This window comes from Hesperophylax consimilis, chromosome 11 (genome assembly GCF_061612785.1).
Source record: "Hesperophylax consimilis isolate HC1 chromosome 11, BYU_Hcon_1.0, whole genome shotgun sequence".
Classification (NCBI taxonomy): Eukaryota; Metazoa; Arthropoda; class Insecta; order Trichoptera; family Limnephilidae; genus Hesperophylax; species Hesperophylax consimilis.
The window spans coordinates 24,946,002-24,971,559 of record NC_142846.1 but is presented as its reverse complement, the minus strand read 5'-3'; the positions used below and the strand labels follow the sequence as shown (position 1 = coordinate 24,971,559).

Here is a 25,558-nt window from a genome sequence, read left to right as displayed (position 1 = left end):
TCACAAATTATTCCTTTAAAATAACATAATATGTTTTCCATACACTGGAATGTACTCTCAATAGCACCCTGGTTTAAGACCACGATTCAGAATTGAAAGGATGCTTGAAATGGCTTTGGCCGTGTTTGGTACTTTCCCATCTTCCTCTTCCCCATCTCCTTCCCCTTCCTACAATCGTCAGCCTCACAACATACCCCAATTGGGAATTCCATAGTCTCACTGGCTCCAGAAAATTGGAAACAGTTGGTACTCTTGTGCGGTTTCTCAAAAAAAAACTGCCTAGATCATATTGATCTGCCTGTTCTGATTACGAGTAAACAGGTAGTAAATAGGTAGTAATTATAAGTAAATAAACGACCAAGTCTATGTAACTACTTGTTCCTCATTTATTATCACAAAATATTGACATTTAAATCGTTTTTATCGACATTTAAAAATAATCAACAAACTTTGGCAACTGGATAGTAGATAATTATCCGATATAAATAATTCTAGCAGCATTCGATTCAGTGTGACTCATCCCAAATTTGTGCCAAAATGCATCAACATTAGAAGTATTTTGTTAATGTTAAATAAAAATAAAAATTTCAAAAGAAGTGCATACGATATTTCCCAATATTACATATGTTTTATAAATGATAAGTCATACTGACTCTTGGTAGACCTAAGCAAAGAAAGTCTCCAAACTAAGGTAAAACTAGCTCTTCGATGGGGACCTTCGAGAAGAACTTATTGGTGACTCTAACGCAGGCATCGCATATCTGTTCTACTGCAGCAGGAGCTATATCCTTCATGATCAACTCCCAGTTCTCGTTGATGAACTTCAAAGTTGTGTCAGCTGGAAAAACATAGTAAATTGTTCAATAACAAACAACTAAAGAACAAACATTCACAACATTGGCTGGGTAAATATTATTGAGTTGATTTTGTGTTAATTTATAAGTGTGTCATTTTTAGAGCAGACAAAAGGTAAATAAAGAATGAGTGCAAATTACAAACATATTATTTGGGATATTTAAATTTGGTGTCGGTAGAATACTGCCGTTATAAGCAAAAATCACAAATTGAACTAAATATCAGGAAAAAATTTTCTGTAAAATTCTGAACAGCGTGTAGTAAAGAAAATATAATACTTATTTCAATGTAAAAAAGGTCATACCCAGTGTTTTTCATTTTTACAAAACGGTTGTAATATTAAGCAATAAGACTGTATACCGACTTTCGTAAGCAAAAACATAGTATGTATGAGGCACATACTGTGTATTTGGTTATGATACACGATGGTAGATACTGTATTTTTTTAAAACAGCGTAGACGTGGTTCCGAATTCTGGGAAAAGCAAAGAAAGAAACCTTTTTTTGAGACAAATCGCCAAGTAATTAATTTCCTAGTTGTTATATTTTTTTACGGGTACCTAAAGTTTTTTCACTGTTTTTTTTATTCTTACAAATAAAATTAAAAAAAATAAGAAAAAATAAATTGGTCAAATTTTTATTTTTTATTTTTAGGTTGACGAATATGCTTTCTATAACGATTTAAAATGGGCCATTTTTGAATTGCCACCAAAACGACATATTTATTTTTATTATATATTAATATATATATTCATAGACATAGAGACTTGAATTTTCAAGGGTATTTTTTTGGCTAGAAATGGATTCTGCTGATGCTCATTTTTAATGTCAGTGCAATACAAATTTAAAAAAAAAATTATGACTCCTTCATTTGTACACGCAATTGCTTCATATGAAATTTTATAGCAAAGTAATGATCAGCAGATTCCATTTCTAGCCAAAAAAAATACCCTTGAAAATTCAAGTCTCTATGTCTATGAAAGGCGATTTTCAGCCCACTGTGTGGCGTTGACGTTACGTCGGACAACGCCTTGTTACCAGCCAGTGGCTTTTTCTACGTCATAATGATAATTGGAACCGTTCAGAGATTTTAGAATTTTAGATGGTTTTTAAAATTAGTAATTATTGAAAATATTCAAATCACACATTTTTAGTACAATGATAAGAATCGGAGTTCTTAAAAAATCATTACACATTTTTAACGGTATTCATAGTTCGTGAAAATATCCCATTCTTTATGTGTTATATTATTATTTGATTGACAGTTGAAATAATTCATAAAATTATCAGTTATTGGCGTAAATGCTCTTAAGAATAGTTAATTGTGTACATTAAATACTTTACCGAGAAATTCGTTCCCGTTGTAGAGGTTCGTGAGGTCGAAGGTTGCCCTGTCCAGTTTGTAGGTCTGCTTGTAGGACGTGACCTGCCAGTAGTCCTTACCACCGCCCCCCTTCACTGTGTCGAATTTGTATTTCAGATGGAAACTCATGTTTGCTGAAATAAATTAAGAGAAAATAAAAAGGGTGACATAAGGTAACTAATAAAAAGAGTTACAATAGGTAAGTAATAAAAAAGGGTAAAAATAGGTAAATAATAAAAAAGTGTTGCAATGGGTAAATAATAAAAAAGGGTTACAGTAGGTAAATCATAAAAAGGGTTACATTAGGTAAATAATAAAAAAGGTTACAATAGGTGAATAATAAAAAAGTGTAACAATAGGTAAATAATAAAAAAGGGTTACAATTATAGGTAAATAATAAAAAATGGTTACATTAGGTAAATAATAAAATGGGTTATAATACGTAAATAATGATTGACTGTTAATGGGTATAAGTTTGGTCCTACCCACCGGTGACCGGATAAATCATCACATCTTTAAAAAGTTATATAAAGTCATGGAAAGTGATGAAACAAAAACTTTATTAACTGGGTTAAGTAGGTTAGGTTAGGTTAGGTTGAAAAAAAAAATTTTCATCGTTTCTAATGACTTTTTTTTTTTCATCGTTTCATCACTTTTTAAGAGTGTGTTGAATTGTCACTGTGTTGAGTTATCATGGAACCGTTTTTTTTTAAATACAGCGCTATGTGTTGGACGTAAAACAAATGGGCTATTGTATCTCTGTCTGCGCTGACAGACTAGTAATATTTGTACAGCTAGTAATAATAAATGTTTTATTATCTTTCATTAGGTTAGGCTTCATTAGGGTTCATTGCGTTAGGCTTGTTAAGGCCTAGGTGGCGGATGCGTTTGCCTACTGCGTGGCGGGTCAGATCGGGGAGACTGGAGGGAAACCTTTCACCTCTCCAGCTGGACTTTCTCGACCCAACGTTCGTCTCTTCTTGAAACAGTTAACCCTAGATTCTTACCTACCTCTCGAACTTGTTTCTTTCCCAGAACTTCCCTTAAACCCTCTACTCAGCATTTTCAATTATTCTCTTCAGGACCTCCCGTGTGGAGTTAATATACATAAATCATTTTTGACGATATCCATAGTTTGTGAAAAAAGACAAAAAAGACGAAAAATGGTTTTATCTCCTAAACAACCTTCTGGTGCTACAGACATAAGGAACTTGGGACACTGGAATGGTTTAACAGACATAGCAAGGTTTAACTTTCAGCGCCCTTGAGATATATAAACAAATACAGCGCCCTATAAAAATCATCCCAATATTATCATTATTAACTTACTTAAATGAATAACGAAATCTCCATCCCCTTGAATCGGCAGTACGATCACCCTACCGTCCATCTTGTATTGCCCTTTCATGATAAGATTGGCTGTGAAATCGAACACTGCTTTCTTTGTCGCCAAGTTCTTCCTATAAACAAAAAAAACAAAATATTTTGTTAGCAAAGAAATGTACGTATTGTATTTTTAGGACATTAAAAATAGGCTTGTCTTCCATATATCGGGACTGTCACCGTTATCGAGCCCTCTGTCACTCTGTAAAAACCTAAAATGTCTCGACGAAGGCAACAAAACTGATTACTAGGAACATTTTCGGTATTCATAGAAAGTTTCCGGTCGGTCGGTGTCAGAGAAGTTGGAGGCCAAAACTGACTAATTGGACGGACAAAAGTGGAACATATTTTTTTAATTTAATATAAATATAATACATCAATGGGTACTAAAAAATTTACTAAATAATCGTAAAATTTTTACCACAAATCGGGGAAGCATTTCACTATCAATATAATTTCATACCGTTTCTTGCAAATAATTATCTGTAAAAAAATATGAAAAATCTATTCCAGAAAATGTTTCCGAACGATTGAGAGAAAAAATTGATTTGTTAAATTAATTGGATATAATTTGATATACGAACATACCAACATTAATTAAAAAATAAATTACAAAGCTGGGTGGTAAAACTAGTTGAATTACAAAGCTATTCTAACGTTTCTTTGAATAAATAGCTATTGGTTTTATAATACCTTTAGATATGTATTTTAAGCAGCCAATAATGTAAATATAATGGAATTCTTGCACGCAAATTAATACCTTACCTATGAACCTTCATATAAATTCATGACGTTATCCGAATAGAAACGATAAAAATAATGTTGACGGTTTTCTAATTCATAGAAAATTTACTTAGCGCATTCATTGCGAGAATTCCCATATAATACCGAATCGGACATTCAAAACCTTCAATTAATCGGTTTTGTTAGGATCGGGTAACACGCTATGGCCAGGGGCGTGCTGTGACAGTTTTTAAAAAATTTTTAAAACAATTAAATCACAAAAGTTTTTGGTTGTAGGTAAGGTAATTAATTACCCGGTAGATGAGCGTTTTTTAGCGGCAAATATTATTCTCTTTCTAGTATGATGAAAAGGTTTTATAGGACATGTAGAGTATTTTATAACTTGGATTCAGACATAAATTGCAACTACATTTTCCCAAGTTCCCCAAGTAGTGACATTAGTTTAACCCTTGAAATACCATCCTCGCACGACCCAGTACTTCGCGGTACACCGGATGATACTATTTTCTTAAGAACGTACTTATTTTTGGCAAAAATTATTATTTTGTAAGCTGTACCATCTTACCAGATATTTAAAAAAATACTTATCGGCATTATGCATTACTACTTATAAAGAAAAATATTACCTTTTATCATTCTGTAATAATGTCATTATGTCTTTCCTGAGGAATAAAAATCATTTAAGTATGTCATTTTGTTACAAAATACGATAAAACCGGGCAAGTTCGGTAAACTACTAAAAAATCCACGGTGGATTCGTCAGTACACTACGGGTATAAATGTCAAAAATCCACGGTGGATTTCTTGGCACAATAAGGGTTAAGAGGTTTTTGGACCAAACTTTTTCACATTTTTTTGCAGCACAAATATTATTTAAACAGCAAGAAATCATCAAAACATTTTTAACTTTTCACTCAAGAAAGCAATCAAAAAACTTTTTTCAAACACAGTGCCAGTTCCCAGATCTTACTCTCCTTCCTTTCCTTAAAAATGCCTCCATACAGCATCCCCATACATGACATTGGCCCTGGGGGAAAATTATTTTCCTCAGGGGCTCCTGTGTATAGCTAACGTAAAAACATTACAGTTGTACTGAGGCGTAATGCGAAAGCCCGAAATTGCATAAAAAGTCACGCCAACTTCTTTTTTGTCTGGAGAGGAACCTTTCAATTTGAGCGAAGCAGCTATAAGGATACATTTACTAATCTTTGATCAAAGTAGAAGTCCGATATAAAACGCACTATTTTAGTAAAGCACTAATTTTAAACACAAAATTTGAAATAAAAAAGGTAATATATATTTTTTTGATCACGCCACTGCACTCCACATAATCACCAGCTGTTAAGAGTCTGTTTGAAGTAAATGTTAGCTGCAAGTTGCGTTTCCACTTGCACTGATGAGAGGCACTGCGCACAGCCGAAACTGGTTTGTTATGGCCAATATCCTTGACACCATCACGGACCCGAGAATTCGCCGCGCCGAACTGTGTCGAGACGCACTTGCTGTCGATGCCGGGTATCTCAAGCCCAAGTGTCAAATAACTTGCTTCTAAAACCGGCTGCGACTCAATGCATAGTGGTGCATTCTATCATAGACCAATTCAAACGTAAACTTCACCTAGTTAATAGTTTTCTGGATATTTCTGACAGCCAACTCTGAAGGCACATTATTATTTTTAACTAACTGACTGACTAACTAACTTACTAACTAACTGAATAACCAACTAACAACTCGGTCTTGGCACACACTCCTTGACTCATTCACATTCTTCACTTCGTCACATCGTCTCATACATACTCTTCTATTATTCTGACTCTTGACATGGCTCGACTCAAGTATCTGATTCACATGATCGTGCCACGTCTTCCTCGGGCGTCCCCGACTTCTTCTACTATTCACATTTGCCTAATATATTCTCCTTACACTCCTTACTTCGTTCATTGCCTTGCGCTCTTTGCGGATCTCTACATTTCTCACATGCTCATACATGGTTTTACCACACTTACGCTTCAGCGATATTATTTCCACAGCAATCAATCTACTTTCATCCTTCCTCTGCCAGTTCCATGCCTCACTGCCATACATCAGAATAGGTACCAGCACTCCATTGTGGACTGCTAGCTTCGCTTCTTTAGGGCCAACTGCGTTCAGTCATCTGTCAAAGGAGTTACCTACATTTACACTTCTTTCAATACTGTCAGCCTTCATTTAATGTATTTTGCTGAATTTTTTTTGCAGGAACCACTAACTAAAAGTTACAGTTTTGATTGTCGGTGAAAGCCTATCTATAAATATTGTATGAAATATATCACGTCGGCAATAATTTTCAAAGAAGTAAACAAGTCCTTCCTGTATTTTAACGGTGTTCAGGATCATATACCGAAAAATGATAGTACACAATTTTTTTTTTTAAATAGCCTGCATATTCATTTATCGTGAATAAATTTTGGGGTTTTATGCCGTGTTGCGCTACCACATCTTTATGCCAATGCACACCAAAACAATTCGCATACCTATAACCACACAGGAATAACGCGTGCAATCAAAACCACCTACATCACAAGGCCGGGACATTGAATCCAATCAGCCTCTTAACTTGCTTCAGAAAGTGCAAATTTTTTTATGTGCTTTATAATTTAACTATAAGTCCCAACGACAGCAGCAGTCTTTTAATAATTTCTCAATGAAATTTTGAATGCTTATTTATGAAGTTGTCGTAAAAACAAATACCATTTTAGAAACAAGATAAAATTATGTATCAGATTTTTGAGTTTGAAACAAAATTTGATATTTTTTAATCATTTTTTGTTATATCAAAAATTGAAATGTTAAAAATACCTTACCGAAACATTTTGACTCAAAACATCCAAATTTTGAAAGAATTCGGTATTTCGAAAACACATTCCTTTTGTGTAGGAAATTAGTAAGAAAAACATAGCTTCTATTTTTATGCCGTTTATAAAGTAAAAAAAAAAAAATTATTTTCTGCTGTCAACTAAAAATTTCGCCAATTCGTAATCATACACTTTTTGATATATTTTGGTTTATTGGTATAAATATTGGAGACAAAATGTGAAAAATAATTGTTTCTCTTTCCAACGACGAACAAGTCAATACTTCCGCACTATAGAAAAAAACTTTAATAATGTTATAATAATATAATTTATGCACCACCTGGTCAGATCTGTCTCTAATGGAATATGATATATATATCTTTCTCTATGCGGGAGAAAGCTTGTACAAAAAACCACTGGTACACGGGCACAACACAAGATTCACAGAAGGAAACGGTCTAAAAACTCCTCGAATTTTAAGTATGGAGGCCGTACTCTTGAATACTTGGTACCTGTGATCTTCAACAAACTAAAGAAAAACTTACAAATTGTGAATAATGAGAGACCCTGCCCTAAAATCATAAAGCTGTAGTTAATAAATGATCAATCCATTTACCTTTGAACACCTTAATGTAAATTCCCAAACTCTTTGTTTTTCGTGAGGTGCATTAGATATATTATGTATTTACAATTACTCGTTAGACATATATTTTGCGAATGTCTGCAATAAAATAAAATCTGTGAAATGTACCTACTTAGAAATAAGACTTACTCATGTACACAAAATCATACAATGTTATAGACATAGACTTAAGATATTTTGATTTGATGGATCCTGCAGACAAGCTGGCATGTGACAGCTTTGTTGGTCTACCTATTTTGTAAAAAAAATATAATAATAATAATAAAAAAATTAAAAAAATATTTTTGTGGCTAGTAATGTTCTTTCGAGGCTTGAAGGGTTTAAATTTATTAATAAATAAAATTAAAACAATTAAAATTTTTGGAAGATCTCCTACCAGTAGCTCCGTGCAATGTGGTAGGGGAGGCTGTGCCTCCCCAAAAAATAGAAGAGCAAAGTAACAAAAAGATACAAATACAAAATATAGTAAGCTGTAATGTAAATTTTGCCAATTGTATTTAAGTATTGAAGTTACTTTAATTTAAATATTATCCATTCTCAAGGGATTTTAGCTCTATTTCAAACGAGTCGTGTTTTATTAAATATTTTCACCCTTTTTTCTTAATTATTATCGTTTTTTTAATATTAGAGCGCTCCCTCTAACATTTGTATTTACATATCTCCCTTTCAGACCATCTTTGAACGCTTACTACGGAGCCTTAAGAGGCTGATATAATTCAGTGGATTATTAACTGGGGACAGTCGAGATTATCCACAAATTAAAACGAATTAATTTTAATTGGTTTTATACCCAGCGATTTTACATCCATTTTAAAAACAGAATATATCTAATAAGCTATCGGAAATTATACAAAAAAAATTATAGCTAATAATATAATATTAGTAAAACATGTAACAGTAATAGAAAATATAACAATGAAACATGTATGACAAAACACAAAAACTACATTACCATCGCTACTCTAATTTGTATAAATTACGCTTTAGGTATTCTATAAATGGAATCGATAAATATATCAATAGTACCCCCATACTTGTTGCCCAGATCATACAACCTATTGGTCAGTGAGTGTGTCTTTAATTGTGTATGTATTGCAGAAGAATGTTATATTTTGTCTTGTATTTCTAGACGGCACATGGAATTTAATATTCAATTAAGTTATTAATGACAATTTTCCTGTCAGACATTGTTATTAGATGCAATTGATTTATTAAACTGACATAATTAATGCAATGAATTGGATTACTGAGCTTAAAATTTACGTACCTAAGAACTTTTTGCTGAATTCTTTTCTTTATTGTTTTAGTGAATTTTATAAAAAGGGGACCAAATACGTGAATTATATTAAACTTGACTTCTGACTAATGAAATATAGAGGGTTCTCATACAATCTAAAGAATTAAAATCACTTAAAGTTCTGCAAAGGAAGCCAAACATTTTAAAGCCTTATTAGTTATATGTGTGCAATGAATGTCAAATTTTCATCGAATATTACAGTCACGAATTTGTGACACTGATATTAATTTAATATTACTTAATGTAAATTCATGTAAGATATTATAACGAATTTTGGAAAATCGTATTACTTGACATTTAGAATATTCAAAAATGAAGCATTTTGTTCACACCATTGATGAAGTTGTTCTAAGTTAGTCGGTGAAATATGGCAATTGGATAAATTTCTTATTCTTTTATATATTTTTAACTCGCTATCAAATAGCACAACTTTTACATCATTAAATTGATCAACAATGTCATTGATGAGTAATAAGAAAAATATTGGGCCGAGATGGGACCCTTGAGGAACCCCACTTGTGGCCTCAAATATATAAGATTGGACCCTTGAGGAACCCCACTTGTGGCCTCAAATATATAAGATTGCACTGAATTAATCTTTAAACTAAGTAACTATTGCTAAAATAACTAACAATCCAACTCAATAATTTACCTTTGATGCCCAGCAATCGAAGTGTACATATAAAAATGTGATGTCGAACCTTGTCAAAAGCTTTACTAAAATCAGTGTATATACTGTCCACTTGATGTTTGAGACCAGTAGATTCAAATCTGTGATGAAGCTATGTTGGTTAGGAACAATAATGTTGTTGATAGGTTTTACAATGACATTTAGCACTAATTTCTCAAAAAGTTTCGGTAAAGCAGACATTATACAAATTGGTCTGTATTTTGATATATCGCTTTTATCGCCTTTTTTATGAATAAGTGTTAAATTATTATTTTTCCACTGAGCTGGAAAAGACCCACAACATAAAGAATTTTGTCTCACTTGAAGTCATCAATCCTGACACCACTCAGCCCAAAAAGAGTGACATTGCTGAAGGTGATCTTCAGGCCGGGCACGTCGATGTTGATCTTGTTGAGGGTGACGGGGTCGATGCTTGGGATGTCGAGCTCTTTGATGCCCATGGCGAACTCCTTTACCACAGACCTGGTGACGCCGGTTATGCAGGTGCTGAAGTTGGGATCCGATGCGCTGCAACGCTGCTTGATGAAGGGTGCTGAAAACATGGAATATATTTTTAAATATCTGTCTTTCCTTCCTCTGCAGTAGCGATTCGTAGTCTTCTGTGGGACTAAACATTAAATCTCTTTTTTAACTTTAACCCCATACAGGAGGCCCTGAAGAAAATACTTTCCATGAGGGCCTATGTCATCTTTCGGGATGCTGTGTTAAGGATATTTTTAAGGAAAGGAAGGAGGGACAGTTCTGGAAAGGAAAAGGTATTAGGGGTGGATAGGAATCTAGGGAGTCCAGGAATGACGGACAAATGATCTCTCCCTCCCGCTGCGGCATTAGGCAATGGGCCAAGAGAGACCAGTTGGAAAATCATAATAGTTCATTATGCACCACTTTGCATACAAATCATTTCAAAAATTTGTCATGCAAGATAGCTGCCAGGCAATTTCCCCTCACTCTAGATTTGGCTTCAATGCCATTCATACAAAATCGCACTAATGCTCTGTACAGAGCCATTAGGTTCATGGAATTGATAATGGCGTAAGCCTTTTGCAGGGACATATTGTTAAGAAAATTACGGTAAGATTGTTTGTAAGAGTAGAGTAGAGAGTGAAGAATGTTCCTGATTCTACGTCCGGGATGTTTCAGTAAGACTTGGCATGATCATGTTAACCAATAACCGCTCCAATTTTCTGAATTGTAGAAGAGAAACTTTGAAATACTATTAATTAACTCATGTGAAAAATATAAATAGTCACAGCAAACGTCCATTCTGAAAGCACAAGTTTTATTATAAGGGTCGTCGAAAAGGGTATAAGGTATATTAAAATCTTGTAACTAAGTATGTTTTAAAGGTAAACTATTATTTATACACCAAAATACGCAGAAACACTTTTTTTAATATTACTAGGACAGTTAAAGTAAAATTACACTTAGGCAAACGTTGCGATGGTCGAACTCTACAAAAAAATGAGTATTGCTAATTTATTAAGAATCTATTCAAATTATTGGTAATCCGGTTAAACAAGGGATTGTAGGCTCTTAACGAATGAATTAATAGGTATCCATATAAACGTTTAGTAAAATACGAATATATTATCACGATGTCAGAACAAGTGTTTTTATAATTTCTAATAATTTCGTATTTTGTCATTATGAAGGCAAATGCAGGTGGATTAATACGTGTTCCGATATATTTGGAATTTACTAAAAGTTTATCAGGGAACGGCCTGCAATCCCGTTTTTAACCCGATTTCTAATAATTTGAAGAGATTTTTAATAAATCGGCAATACTAATTTTTCTCCGTGTAGGTGGGCTGGAATCATAATACAGGGTTTTGCAATAAGAGGTGTTATTTTGATATTCAATCTTAAAAGATCAATGGTTTCGTTGCTTGTGTTGCACGTAGCACCGTCTTGTTGAAAGTAAACGTTGTCCAGATCAATGCCATCCAATTCCGGCCATAAAAAATCATTAATCATCTCTCGATAGCGCAATCCATTTACCGTAACTGTTGCTCCAGCCTCATTTTCGAAAAAGTAAGCTCCAATGACTCCGCCGGACCATAAACCGCACCAAACAGTCACACGTTGAAAATAGAGAGGCTTTTCAACAATAACTCTTGGGTTTTCCGAGCCCCAGATGCGACAATTTTGCTTGTTGACGAAGCCACCGAGGTGGAAATGGGCCTCATCACTCAAGATGATTTGCATTTGTTTCACTCAAGTGAATTTTAATAATTTCAATGCGTTGTTGAAGCGTGTATCGTTCTTTATTAGTTTTTATTAATGACGTAGTTTCTACTTTAAATGTCAAAAAATGACAGCTTCAAAAGTAATATCTATCGAAATAGCGGGAAATTCAAAATAACACCTCTTATTGGAAAACCCTGTATTATGGAGTCACTGCCGCCAGGGCCCGCCCTGGCCCAAACGGCGCCTGGCGCGAGTTACATTTTGGCGATCCTAGGTAGGTGATCACTGTTATCAATAATATTCGGATCATTTATATTTTTGTGTAGCGCCGTCTTTATGAAAAATAATCTTAAAGGCGATGTGTAAAGACTGTCAGGTGTTAGGTATTATCAGTGCGTTGGCGCCTTGGCAATTCGGCGAAGTTCGGCTCTGACTGTCGCAATTGCTGCACGGATTGTAGATCCCGGATATTTTCTAAGTTTTTTTAAGTAAAGTATTTTTTCTAAGTAAACAGAGTTCAAGATAATCTAATAAGAAAAAAATCAAAGGAGATAGAACAGGACTTCTAGGTGATCACAAAACAGAAGGACGAAACACCGCCTCACTACAGACTTACAAGCTCTCAACATCGGATTCCTTAGAAGTTGGATTGGTGGAATTGGTCCAGTTTTATAATATTTATAATTTTAATCCTGACGAAAAAAACATTCATTGGTTTCGAAACACTTGGTTTATTTTGATTAAATAGTGGTCTACACAATGTTTAAAAAAATTATTTTCATTAAATTTTAATGACACCACAAAGTAATTTTGCTATTATTGAAGAAGTGAACGTAAAGTATAAATAAATAAATCAGCAATCTTTGTTAATTTAAATTGTGAGTCAAAGTAAGCACAGGACATGGAGAAACATGTCATTAATCTTGACATAAGACATGAACATAATAATGCAATTATTGCGTGCATGTTTATTGAATATTCTTGTCATTATTAAAATAAATTAATGCATTTCTATCAATGTGACAGACGTTATTAAAGCTGGTCACATTTTCAATGGATGATAGGTACCCAATTAAATAATAATGCTATAAAATATGTAATCCAAATTAATAACATAATAAGATGTAGTGACATGTGGATATAATACAATAGTGTTTCATTGACAAAGATCATGAATGTGTAATTTATATTTCCAAGTAAGCAATCGTCTGGCCAATATAATAATAGTATTATTCAGTAATTACCAATATTAATGCATTGCTTCCTAGTCGTATGAGATGTTTATTCATTCGTTATGTAAAATACGTTTACTGCCATTCGGTTGTCAATCTACATCACATTTGATTGACAACCAAATGGTAGCCAACTCTGGTCTTCAGTCCCAAAATACCTGAAAAAACCTTAGACTCTGGCGTTCCATTTGATAGATTCCTCTATCTTAACGAATTGTAATATTCAGAGCACAGGCATCAGGTGAGAATGCTTTCCTTGTTCTTGAGTATTTCAATGGAAGATACTCCGAGGAACCACCGGTGCATAGTTGGAAAACACGCTAAACGCACGTCCAATGTTACACGTCGTTGGTCACGTTCGGCCGTACTCGGCGCATATGTATGCTTCTAGGAAGTTGTTTTAATATAAAAGTTGTCTTAAGGCGAAGCACTACGTCGTGTAATATTTTGAATCGAGCCGCTATCAATAACACACCTTACGTAGATGGCGATAAGGCTTAAATTCCCGCTTCACACCATCCACCTGTTTTGATTTACGCAAGAAAAAAACATTGCCAAAAAGTGCCTTTTATTTTATTTTGTGGATGTTAAGGCACAAATATTAAATTTTTTTCGATCATTTTATAAATAACTTAATTTGCCACATTATACAATAAAAATATAATCGAAAATGGGTTCGTAAGTAGGAGATTTAAAAACTTTAAAGCAGTTTTCATAGGCCTGTACATTATTTTTTTCTGGGCTCACAAAAAGACTTATCTAAAAAATATTCGATTATTTCAAAGGCCAGGATTTATTCTACTCGCAGTATTTAATTAAATCATCTGACACATTTCTAGGCGACAAATTTTCAAACCAAGAACATATGATTTTAAATTACTACGTAGTGCATCGCCTTAAAGTTAAAAGTTTTAAGGGTTTGTAAATTTAACATTTAATTTATTTTTAGAAAATTTTATCCTTTAAATAAGAGTTAGTTATTGAGTTGCTATTGCATACATAAAGAACAAAGACTGGACTGATTTGTATACTGTAGTTGATGGCTCTAAAATCTTTTGTATTGTTGAAATTCTATTTAAGTAAAAGCACATATAACGTACATTGAAGAATTGTTTCATACATTAACTAAAATACATCAATGGTTTCATATCAACAAATCGCTTGTTAAATAATTGATTGATGTGGTTTATTTCGCGGAGCAATTTATTTAATACTAATTATAATGAACCCCTTGCAAGTTATAGAGATGGTGAAGAGTGCATGTTTCGGGGTATAGAGTATTTTTTTTACATATAGGTTTCGGTTTCGGCCGAGCCTAGAACAGAAGACGAAATTCGGTTTCGGCTTCTTCTGAAAATCTAGTTTCTGCAGGTTACTACGCTAACTGCGTTATTTTCTTTTTAAACACCTCTATTTGAATTTCAATTTTGTTGAATGAATGAATGAATGAATGCAATTCTGTAAGTAGAAATGAACCCATTTCCCGACATCTGATCGACCTGAATTTCATCTGATGGACTCACTGTCGATGACAATACATTACTTCAATCACGTGGCTAATCATATATGCTCGTGGCTAGCAATATATTGGTGGCAATCGCGTATACCCATGTGGACATATACGAATTTATAATTCTCCCCATATTGCAGCCATGCAGAGATGTGCAAAATGGGTACCCAAAACCATTTGAAATGCAAAATGGAAATGGGTCAAAACTTTTCCATTTGAAAATGCAAAATGCAAAATGGTTTTTAGAAAAGCATTTCAAATGCAAAATGCAAAATACCTATTTTCAAAATGCATTGAAAATGCAAAATGGTTTCTCAGGTCAAACAATTAAAATAATTATAGAATTAAAAAAAAAAATCATTTGATAATGGACATCAATGTAGGACAAACATATTAAATGATGGTAAATCCAAAAACACCACGACTACAGATTATGAAACCACAAAAAATTTGCGCGGGACTAATGTTGCCAACGTAAAAACATAGAAACTGCTATCTAACATTTAATATTACAGCGTCATGGCCCCATGTTCAGTATTTGAATCAGTATTTTTTGTAATGGTATCACTCAATTGCCAGGGCTCCTACCAGGGAGCAACTTGACAAATGTAAATTATCTCTCATAGCGAGGTTGAGGACCGACTGATATATGGAGCTTATGAAAAAAAGATGAGTGGAGATAGTAGAAAGAATGTTGCAAAAAAGCATTTAAAATGGAAAATGCACTAAGAAAAGCATTTAAAGTGCAAAATGCAAAATGGTTTTTAGAAAAGCATTTAAAATGCAAAATGGAAAATACCTATTTTGCATTTCCATTTGAAATGGAATTATTTGAAATAAAGCACACCTCTGCAGCCACGTTTCATTGCAAATTATTTTTCACAAAACCCAAATAAAATCTATTTTTCCAACAACCTATTAATTCAAATCATGATGAAAGATAAAGGGGCCTTTTTGGCTCGAAGCTCTGCATGCCCTTATTTCAAAGAGTCAAAAATGTATGGGCATTTCATTGAAATTGAATGACATTACAACAGTTAATATATGAAATAAATGTAATTTCTACCCAATAAGGAATTGGTTTAGTTGTCAGCGCGGTTGACTCCAGTCCCTGGAGAAGAATTTTAAGGCTCGCTTAAACAATAAAATGTTTTTTTAAGTTTTAAAAGACATTATAAATTTTCAGTCCTGGGGAGGAAGATTCAATCCTCAGTAAAAAAAATTAAGTACGTCTATTATTAAAAAATATATGTATTTCATTAGAAAAACTTTGTTATTTACATTTTGTATTTGTTGTTTTTAAACGAAGTTACGATAAAAAGGTCTGAACTTATTTATTGCACAAAGTAGGAGGAATTTATAATTTTTTACAAAAAAATAATATTAAACATTCTGCACTTCTTGTTTAGGCCTTGGGCGGTATTAATGACATTTCTTATTTGAATGGTGCTATGTCTCCTAGTGACCTATTTATTTGCCATCAGTGGGTGTCGAACCCTTGCCAACGGCGTCCAAGGTAGGAACGTTTAATGCAAAGGTTACCCATTTACATAAGTGTCTTTATTACTACAGACTTATAAAATTATAATTAATTGTTATGTTAGATCATTTAAATGATTTGATTGGAATGAATTGATCAGAATACATGTTACTCAGATGTCATTAGGAGCAATTAGGAAGCAGTGATAATGAACGAACTTGAAAAGCGAAATATTAAATAATTACTAGGTTTAGGTATTATATTTTTAATGTTCACTCTTTTAAAAAAATACAATTGACGTACCGTAGCTTTAACACTTTCGTACGGTTTCATCCTTACTTTAGCCCGCCGTCCCACGGGTCGGTAAGCAATCGATATAAATCGTAATCTCAAGACCGCTATAGTTTTTTATTCCTTTATTCAGTGATTTATTTATTACTGTTATTGAGAATTTTTCGAAAACCATGCTAGGCACATGACCTGTTGTGGTGGTCGACTATATATAGAGAACATTCACACAATTAAAAATAATATGTCAATTTTATACGTGCGAGTTACAAAGTTGATGTAAAGTACATTTCAATAATTTATAAGAATTTTTATTATCCTAATATACATATATATCTTAATGCAAGTTACGAATTGCAAAATTTTAATGTACATTGTTTTAAATAATAAAAACTTATAGTTTTTGTGAGTAGTGCATGATTTTCCATAAGTGGAACACGCCCTTAGAGATATTATAATGTTATTTCAAATGATAGTAAAAATAACCTCTAAAATCTTGTAAAAAAACATTACCATCAATTAAAAAATAATTTTACAAGATGTGATCGCCTATCAAATATGTTTTATTACGCTAAGCAAATGATACAAAAATGATTAAAAAACAAATGTATTCTTTTACATATTTTACATAGACCCACCCACCACACACAATGATCAAATAATACTACAAAGTAAAACTAATAATTATAACATGTATATGTACATTCCACCACTACTCCTAGAAGGAGGGATGTGGCGTAATGATTTACACGTTTTTAGTTTTGTATATTCCACCACTACCTCTAGAAGGAGGGCTGTGGCGTAATGATTTACACGTTTTTAGTTTTGTATATTCCACCACTACCCCTAGAAGGAGGGCTGTGGCGTAATGATTTACACGTTTTTAGTTTGTATATTCCACCACTACCCCTAGAAAGAGGGCTGTGGCGTAATGATTTACACGTTTTTAGTCTTGTGTATTCCACCACTACCCCTAGAAGGAGGGCTGTGGCGTAATGATTTACACGTTTTTAGTTTGTATATTCCACCACTACCCCTAGAAGGAGGGCTGTGGCGTAATGATTTACACGATTTTAGTTTTGTGTATTCCACCACTACCCCTAGAAGGAGGGCTGTGGCGTAATGATTTACACGTTTTTAGTTTTGTATATTCCACCACTACCCCTAGAAGGAGGGCTGTGGCGTAATGATTTACACGTTTTTAGTTTTGTATATTCCACCACTACCTCTAGAAGGAGGGCTGTGGCGTAATGATTTACACGTTTTTAGCTTTGTATATTCCACCACTACCCCTAGAAAGAGGGCTGTGGCGTAATGATTTACACGTTTTTAGTTTTGTGTATTCCACCACTACCCCTAGAAGGAGGGCTGTGGCGCAATGATTTACACGTTTTTAGTTTTGTATATTCCACCACTACCCCTAGAAGGAGGGCTGTGGTGTAATGATTTACACGTTTTTAGTTTTGTGTTTTCCACCACTACCCCTAGAAGGAGGGCTGTGGCGTAATGATTTACTCGGTAGAACTCCTAACTGGACCTATAGATCCTACTGATCCCTCAATATAAATATTTAAAAAATCTTTCGTACTCTCCTACATGTATTTAAAATGACTGATTTTTGCATTTTTATAAATAAATTTTTTGACAGATCTAATACGCCTACATTTTGAATGTAGGCGTATTAGATCTGTCAAAAATAATTGAAATAACAAATGGCAATATTTTTATAGTCTGAGAATGTCAAGTTCTTTATTTTTTTAAATTTTGTCATATAGTAGTGTATCGGGTCTATTATGACTAATCGTTCGGTCTGATAGTATAGTTTCATCATAATATATTTTATAAAATTCATTTTCTAAAAATAAATTTGTTTTGTATTCCTAATATCGTACTATATTACGGCAGTCATTATTAAATTCAATTATTTTTAAAACTTGATTGTACCTAAACTTATACTCGGACGGCGCCAATACACTACATCTCGATATAATATGTTCTATAGTTTCCGGAAAAGCCAAACATTTCCTATATAAATCATCAATTTGATTTGTATCTTTGTTCATATGCATCCTATAATTTTTAGTATTAATGACTCTATCCTGAATGGTAAGCAAAAATCCTTCTATTTCTGCGCTCAACTCTCCAATACAACCATTTGTTTGACGGAAGTTTGTCAACATACGTTTGGTTGAGATAATTGAAGTTTTTGCGTGAATGATTTTATTTGACCAGGAATCTAATAATTCCTGGTTGGGATTTATAAAAATGTTGGCATTCTCATCGTATAATTTTTCCTATTACTTTGTATTATAACATACATGTATGTAAATTTTTGGGCTTCATGCCTGTATTGTGTACTTAAATAATAAAGTATGTTAATTAATGAATAACAGGTTATTATAAAGTAATTACTTATAAGGATATTATTTCGCACTTTCCCTGTAAACCAGTTAATCGCCACCGTGCTAATTCATGTTAATCAATTTAATCAATTATGCAATCATTGTATTTTTTTAAACAACGGACAACAAGGTAAATATTTTGATTAATTATTGAACTCGTCGTCTGGCAGGATTAATTTTATAATTATTTATTCAAATGAAGATGAGAGTATGGGAAGATGCATAAATAATTCAAATTGAAGGAATACATTGTTGGAAAATATTGAATTCATAATGAGATTTTTTTAAACCGTACTTTGTTTTGAAAGAAATTTATTTTTTTCTTTAGAAGTTAAAGTTTGACATATTAGTTTAAGCAGGCAATGCCGTAGATTGTGTGGATATAATAAAATTCAAAAACAGTGCTTTCTTTCTTTAGTTCCTATCTTGGCCGCCTTAGATATTCTTTTTTAATTATGCCAATAGTAAGTAAAAAAAAAAGTGATGAGGGGATTATACTTTGTGTACCGATTGTCAGAATCATATGCCGACCGTGTTCGCAAATATCGCTTATGATGACGGGCTTATTCACTGCAGATTGAGCATGATTTTACGCGATTTATATACAAAAAATGCTCATCGCTCGCCTGTGACATCATGCTTGTCGCGGACATGCACTGCCCGTCAGTGGGTCGCTTCAGCTCGTAATTGGTGTCGCGAGGAACGTATACAGAAACGAAGGGAATTCATAATGATATGTATAGCTGTTTCACCCGTACACATATAATTTGAATGGCTATCTCTTTCTTATGAGTTCCGTTCCATTTAGCCACGAATGATGTTATTTGTAGCCATTTCATTCGTTCACACATATTCGTTGTGGCTTTACTTTTATTATGCGTTTCGTTATTCGATTTCAATCTAGAAACATGAACCTGCTATATATTTGTTCGATTAGTATGAACATATCACGTCGTTGTATTTATATCAATGCCAAGAAACGAACTTAAAGAAAATTGAACGAAAACAACAAAATATGCTTGTTAATCTACAAAATACGAAACTGACTTATAGGTACACACGAACACAATATTAAAAAAAAAGTCACATGTACACGAACACTATACAAGAAAATATAACTTATTACAGTGATAAAACATAGTGATTGTTAATTTATCAAACATTTGGTAAAATTATTCGTTATGTATATGATTGTTATGTTTATGTTACTGTTATATGTATGATCGCTGATATTGTCTACAATAATTAAATATTACAATTTGCGGTTATATTAATTAATTTATTACAAAAAAAAATGTTTATGTAGGTATATATCTCAGGTCTTTATAAAGTATTGTCCCGGTAAGACATAGGAACTGGGTTCGATTCCTAGTTGCGAGCGTTATTTTTTTAAATTTCTGTTTCATGAACATGATACATGTTCTTTAGTCTGAAACACAATATTACATTATATCATAATAATCTAATTAATTTAAAAAAAAATGTGTGGAAAATAATTTGCGACAAAACCAAATTTATCTCCTCTCTGCTAGTAAGAACTAATCCTTCCAGTAGGTACCCAATTTGTATTGAGAAGATAAGTGCTTAATTCAAGGTACAACGCAGAACTGGTTTAATTGAAATTGTATGAATGCAGGCGAATATTATAAACCTGTTTAGTAAAACTCCCACAAATTAATCTGAAAACTGCTGATTTTCATAAATTATTGTATAATCGAGCACCTACTAGATCAATCAATTCATTATTACTACAAAATTGTAAAATTAACAAATCGATTTTTTTTAACCCTTCAAGCCTCTTGCATATTTGACCGTCATATTCCTTAAAGATGCCGTCAGAAAGACGGGAAATTTCTGTGTATTTCAAAATAAAAACAAAAAAATTGGGATATTCTTAACGTACCCAAAAACGAATAACTGTTTTTGAAAGCTGATAAATTACGCATTCAAATTTTATTATTAGAAATAAACATATATTTTTTTTAAATATTAAATTACTTAAATCAAACATAAAAAGTTTTGAACTCAACATAACTTACGTTTTTTCATCTAAAAACTGAACGAAAATGACTTATAACGAAAAAATAAACAGTATTGTTACCTCACATTTTGTCGTTCCATACAAAAACAAAATAATAAAAAATTTCACAAAGTTTTTAAAATTATTTCATAGAGGTGTTCATTTGAATTATACTGTGCTTATTGTGGCTGACAGATTACGCTATACGCATCGTTGCATGGCCTATTTCAGCGTATCGCTCCCCATACAATCCTAATGGGAAAGTATAGCGAGCGATATGCTAAAATAGACATAGCTTCGATATTTAAATATGTATAAAGCTTTGATTTTCTCTTTCTAACAAGTTTAGCTAATATATATAACTATGAAGGTAAGGGAGACAAGACGATTTTAATGAGATCATATGAGATGTTCCGGAAAGCGAACAAATTAATTCTAGGTTCAATTTATTTTTTTATTTGTTTTAAGGAACATAAACAGTATTTATATTAATTTAATATACAAAAGGGGATACAAAAGAAACAGACCAATTATAAATATCCACAGATGGTTGATTTGGTAATATAAAACTAAGTATTTAGTGCATGTATACTAAAATATAAAAAAATTAAAAAAATTAAAAGACAAACTAAGTAACAAGTATAAAATGGAATATACACCTATAAAATGTATATTATATAGGTGTACATTATACAAGAATATATGTGTTTTTAAGTATACAGGACGGATGTGGGAGTGGGTTATAGGTGAATAGCTGTTTTATCTCAAAACCAAGAAATTAGCCTGAGTAGTTTAATTTGTAAGTTGTTATTCCTAAATAATTTTCTAAAAACGTAATAAAATATAAATTGCGATGTATTTTTTATCTTTTATATGAAAATTATTTATTTACCCTTCCAAAAATAATGTTCCGTTCTGTAAAAATGTTTTTGAATATTCGAATTTTCTTCTTACGGACAGAAACTATTAATAAAAACATTAATTACATATTGATGATTGATTATAAACGAATCTATTGTAATCATAAAATACACGAACTTGACGAGAGATGTAAAATTCGCACGGTATGCTGCAAAGAGAAATCAAACACTCAAATTACCATATCATGCACTTTATAATGATCGCCACAAATATCTCTTTAAGAATGATTGAAAAATAATAAATATTTTTTTAAAGAAATAAGAAAATTAGTGAGCAATCCATATTTTTGATGGATTATTAAATAAATAATCTGCCCTACATGCAGTTGATTTCTTCGTACATGTAATGTGTATTTTGTTATGACCACGACCTCATATTTGTTTTTATAGCCCCACATGCAGTTGATTTTTTCACACATGTAATGTGTAATTTGCTATGACCACGACCTCATATTTGTTTTTATAGCCCCACATGCAGTTGATTTTTTCACACATTTAATGTGTAATTTGCTATGACCACGACCTCATATTTGTTTTTATAGCCCCACATGCAGTTGATTTTTTCACACATGTAATGTGTAATTTGCTATGACCACGACCTCATATTTGTTTTTATAGCCCCACATGCAGTTGATTTTTTCACACATTTAATGTGTAATTTGCTATGACCACGACCTCATATTTGTTTTTATAGCCCCACATGCAGTTGATTTTTTCACACACATGTGTACATAATGTGTAATTTGCTATGACCACGACCTCATATTTGTTGTATATGCAGTTGATTTCTCCATACATGTTAGGTGTATTTTGTTATGACCACAACCTCATCTTTGTTTGTATAACCCTACATGCAGTTGATATCCTTCATACATGTTATATGTGTTTTGTTATGACCACGACCTCTCCTCTGTTTGTATAGCCCTACATGCAGTTGATTTCTTCATACATGTAATGTGTATTTTGTTGTGACCACGATCTCACCTTTGTTTGTAAATTGAGTAATTTGTAATTTCATTACATGAATTTTGTACTAAAGATTCAATATACAAATATTTTTCATACTCTAAAGCGAAATTATTTATAACTCCGTATGGTCTACATGGAGAAAAATGAGTATTACTAATTTATTAATAAAATCTTAAAATTATTAGTAAACCGGTTAAAAACGGGGTTGCTGGCCTTAACAAATGAATTAACATATTCAAACAACCCTTTTAAACTTTCAGTAAATTACGAATATATATTAGTGAGACGTCGGAAAATGTGTCGGAACGCAAAATCCGTATATCATGAAGAAATGCGAAAATATTAGGATCTTCACTAACACGTGTTCTGACATCGTGATAATATGTTTGTAATCTACTTAAAGTTTTTCAGCAAATATGTTGATTCATTATTTAAGGCCTGCAATCCCGTTTTTAACAAGATTACCAATAATTTGAAGATTCTTAATTAATTCGCAATGCTCATTTTTTCCGTGTAGTTTTTAATTTGGTTAGTTTCTCCCATTCAGATACCTAAATTAACAACAAATTATAATGTACATTTACGTTAGAAGTTAAACGCGTGGATTTTATTTCGAGGTTGAAAAAATCTATTGTTTACAGGGGATATTAATTATATTTTCTCTGCATGGAGTAAATATAATTTTGTTCATTCTTCAAGGTTCATTATCAGTTTTATTATTTTACAATCAAAGACCCGTGAAAATCTTGGATGTAATTATAATTGTAGGATTTGTGAAGCTGAAATTATTTACGTGTAAAATATTTTCGCAATTATCAAAAAAAAAACAAATTTCTCTATCAGAAATTTACCTTTAGAATGATTACTGTTAGTAGGTAAAATTAACAAATCTGTAATACTTTAAACAAAATAAATGCACCTTTAAAATATAAAATCATGAACAAATGCATTATAAAATAAAATAAATTTTGGGTAGGTACTGCTTTATAGAATCATTTTTTTTAAATATCACTTAAGACCCTACATACCCAATTTCTACAGATTTATAACAAGTTTCTCGTTAACTCTTTAAATTTTATGTTTAAAAATATATTAAAAAGTAGTTTTTTAAGATATATCTATTCATATGTTATGCTAAAACGTTAATTATGTGAAATTCCCTCGATACAAAAAATTACAAAGTATGCTCCGAAAATTATTAAAAACACGTTTTTTTCTGTTATTTAATATGTTATAGGCATGTAAAAATTTGCAGTGTATCTTTAAATGCAACTATAGCATTTATCGAGAGATTTTTGCCTTATTTCAAACTAGTCCTGTTTTATTACATATTTTCACCATTTTCTCTTAATTATTATCGTTTTTTTTTTAATTTTAGCGCGCTCACTCTAACATTCGCATTTATATATCTGCCTTTCAAACCATATTTGAACGCTTACTACGGGGCCTTAAATTCAAAGGGAATTTCAGTTCATTGAACATGAATAATTTTATGCGGGAATAACGCACATCACAGATAAACAAAATTAGTATGTTTATGATAAAATACTGTTAAAACAAATTAAAATCAATAATACGATGAAAATAATGTAAAAAAAATGAATATATATAGCTAAATAATGAATTTATCGACTAAAAATACCGTGATACAATTTTCCAATTTATAAACGGTTTGTTTAACGAGGTAAGATTTATCATTTAAAAATATATATTTCCCTAAAAATGGGGTCCTAATTTATTATTAACATTTGTACTTACGAAGTGCATTCTGCGCTCGAGTCACCCCGCACAGCACAACCACCATGGTTAGCAGTATAGCCGTGGTACCAGCTGGTGATGCCTTCATCGTGTCTACAGAGCTGAACTGAATACTAAGAATATTACAGCGCCAACTATCCGACAGTTCCACCTGTCCACTAATGCCTTCAAGTTACCATCAATCTAACCTTTATAAGGTTTTCAATTGAACCTTTCGGTGAAGCGAAGTGATCCGACGTCACCGATATGCGATATAGCTGCGTCCTTTGATTATTTGCTCGAAGACGCAGGACAGCGATGAAAACAGTATTTAAAAAAATATATTTAACCACCCGATAATAGATGCATATCAGTAATAGATGCGTATTAATTTCGTATAATATGTTATTTTTTATTCAAACAAAGCGTAATTGAAGTGTTCTCTACTCGGAGAAAACTTATTGATGAAGAATCTCTTCAAATTATTCGTAATCCTGTTAATTAATAAGTAAAAGTTATCTAAATACGAGGGTGGTCTGAAAAGTTTCCGACCTCAACGCAAAGATGGCGGTACTCGTCAATAAAAGCAAGTGAATGTAGCTGTGCATCTTTTGACAGTTACTCACCAAAGTTTCGGCCATTTTGGACGCGCTGTTTTTAGTTGACAGTCGTTTGAGTGAGTCGATGTGTGTGTTTTTGTGAAAATGGAAAAAATTGAGTATCGAGCTGTTACTCAATTTTTGTTTTTGAAAGGCAATACGCCTACGCAAATCAAAGATGAGTTGGACTCTGTTTTTTGTTTTCTGTGAGGACCTAGGAGGAAATGCAAGCTCCTCCATGGGTGAAACATACTATTTCAAATTGGTCTCGTTTGCCAGGCGTAACAAAACTTCTTATATTTGCCTGCAAACAGATATAAAAAAAATTCTAATAAAAGTTAGACGATAATAATAAATTTGGTATTTTAATTAGAATTTTCTTATTAAAACCTATGTTAACACAAT

At 32.5% G+C, this 25,558-nt stretch overlaps 1 protein-coding gene across 1 annotated transcript; it reads right to left on the bottom strand.

Moving 5' to 3' along the window:
- Nucleotides 1-368: 368 nt before the first annotated feature.
- LOC149419958 (circadian clock-controlled protein daywake-like) lies at nucleotides 369-24,689 on the bottom strand. The gene is made up of 5 exons (XM_089637576.1): nucleotides 24,576-24,689; nucleotides 10,110-10,341; nucleotides 3,547-3,677; nucleotides 2,199-2,351; nucleotides 369-838 (listed from the first exon to the last, which is right to left on the bottom strand). Exons 1-5 carry the CDS (start codon nucleotides 24,661-24,663, stop codon nucleotides 687-689), a joined length of 756 nt encoding a protein of 251 aa, XP_089493702.1. The 5' UTR covers nucleotides 24,664-24,689; the 3' UTR covers nucleotides 369-686.
- Between the last annotated feature and the right edge of the window lie 869 nt (nucleotides 24,690-25,558).

Bases quoted from the DNA above. Each gene is read 5' to 3' on its own strand.
- LOC149419958 (XM_089637576.1), bottom strand. From the start codon at position 24,663: ATGAAGGCATCACCAGCTGGTACCACGGCTATACTGCTAACCATGGTG. The intron at 10,342-24,575 runs GTAAGTACAAAT...CCATGTTTTCAG, and splicing joins TCGAGCGCAGAATGCACTTC to CACCCTTCATCAAGCAGCGT. The intron at 839-2,198 runs GTAAAGTATTTA...ATGTTTTTCCAG, and splicing joins CAACGGGAACGAATTTCTCG to CTGACACAACTTTGAAGTTC.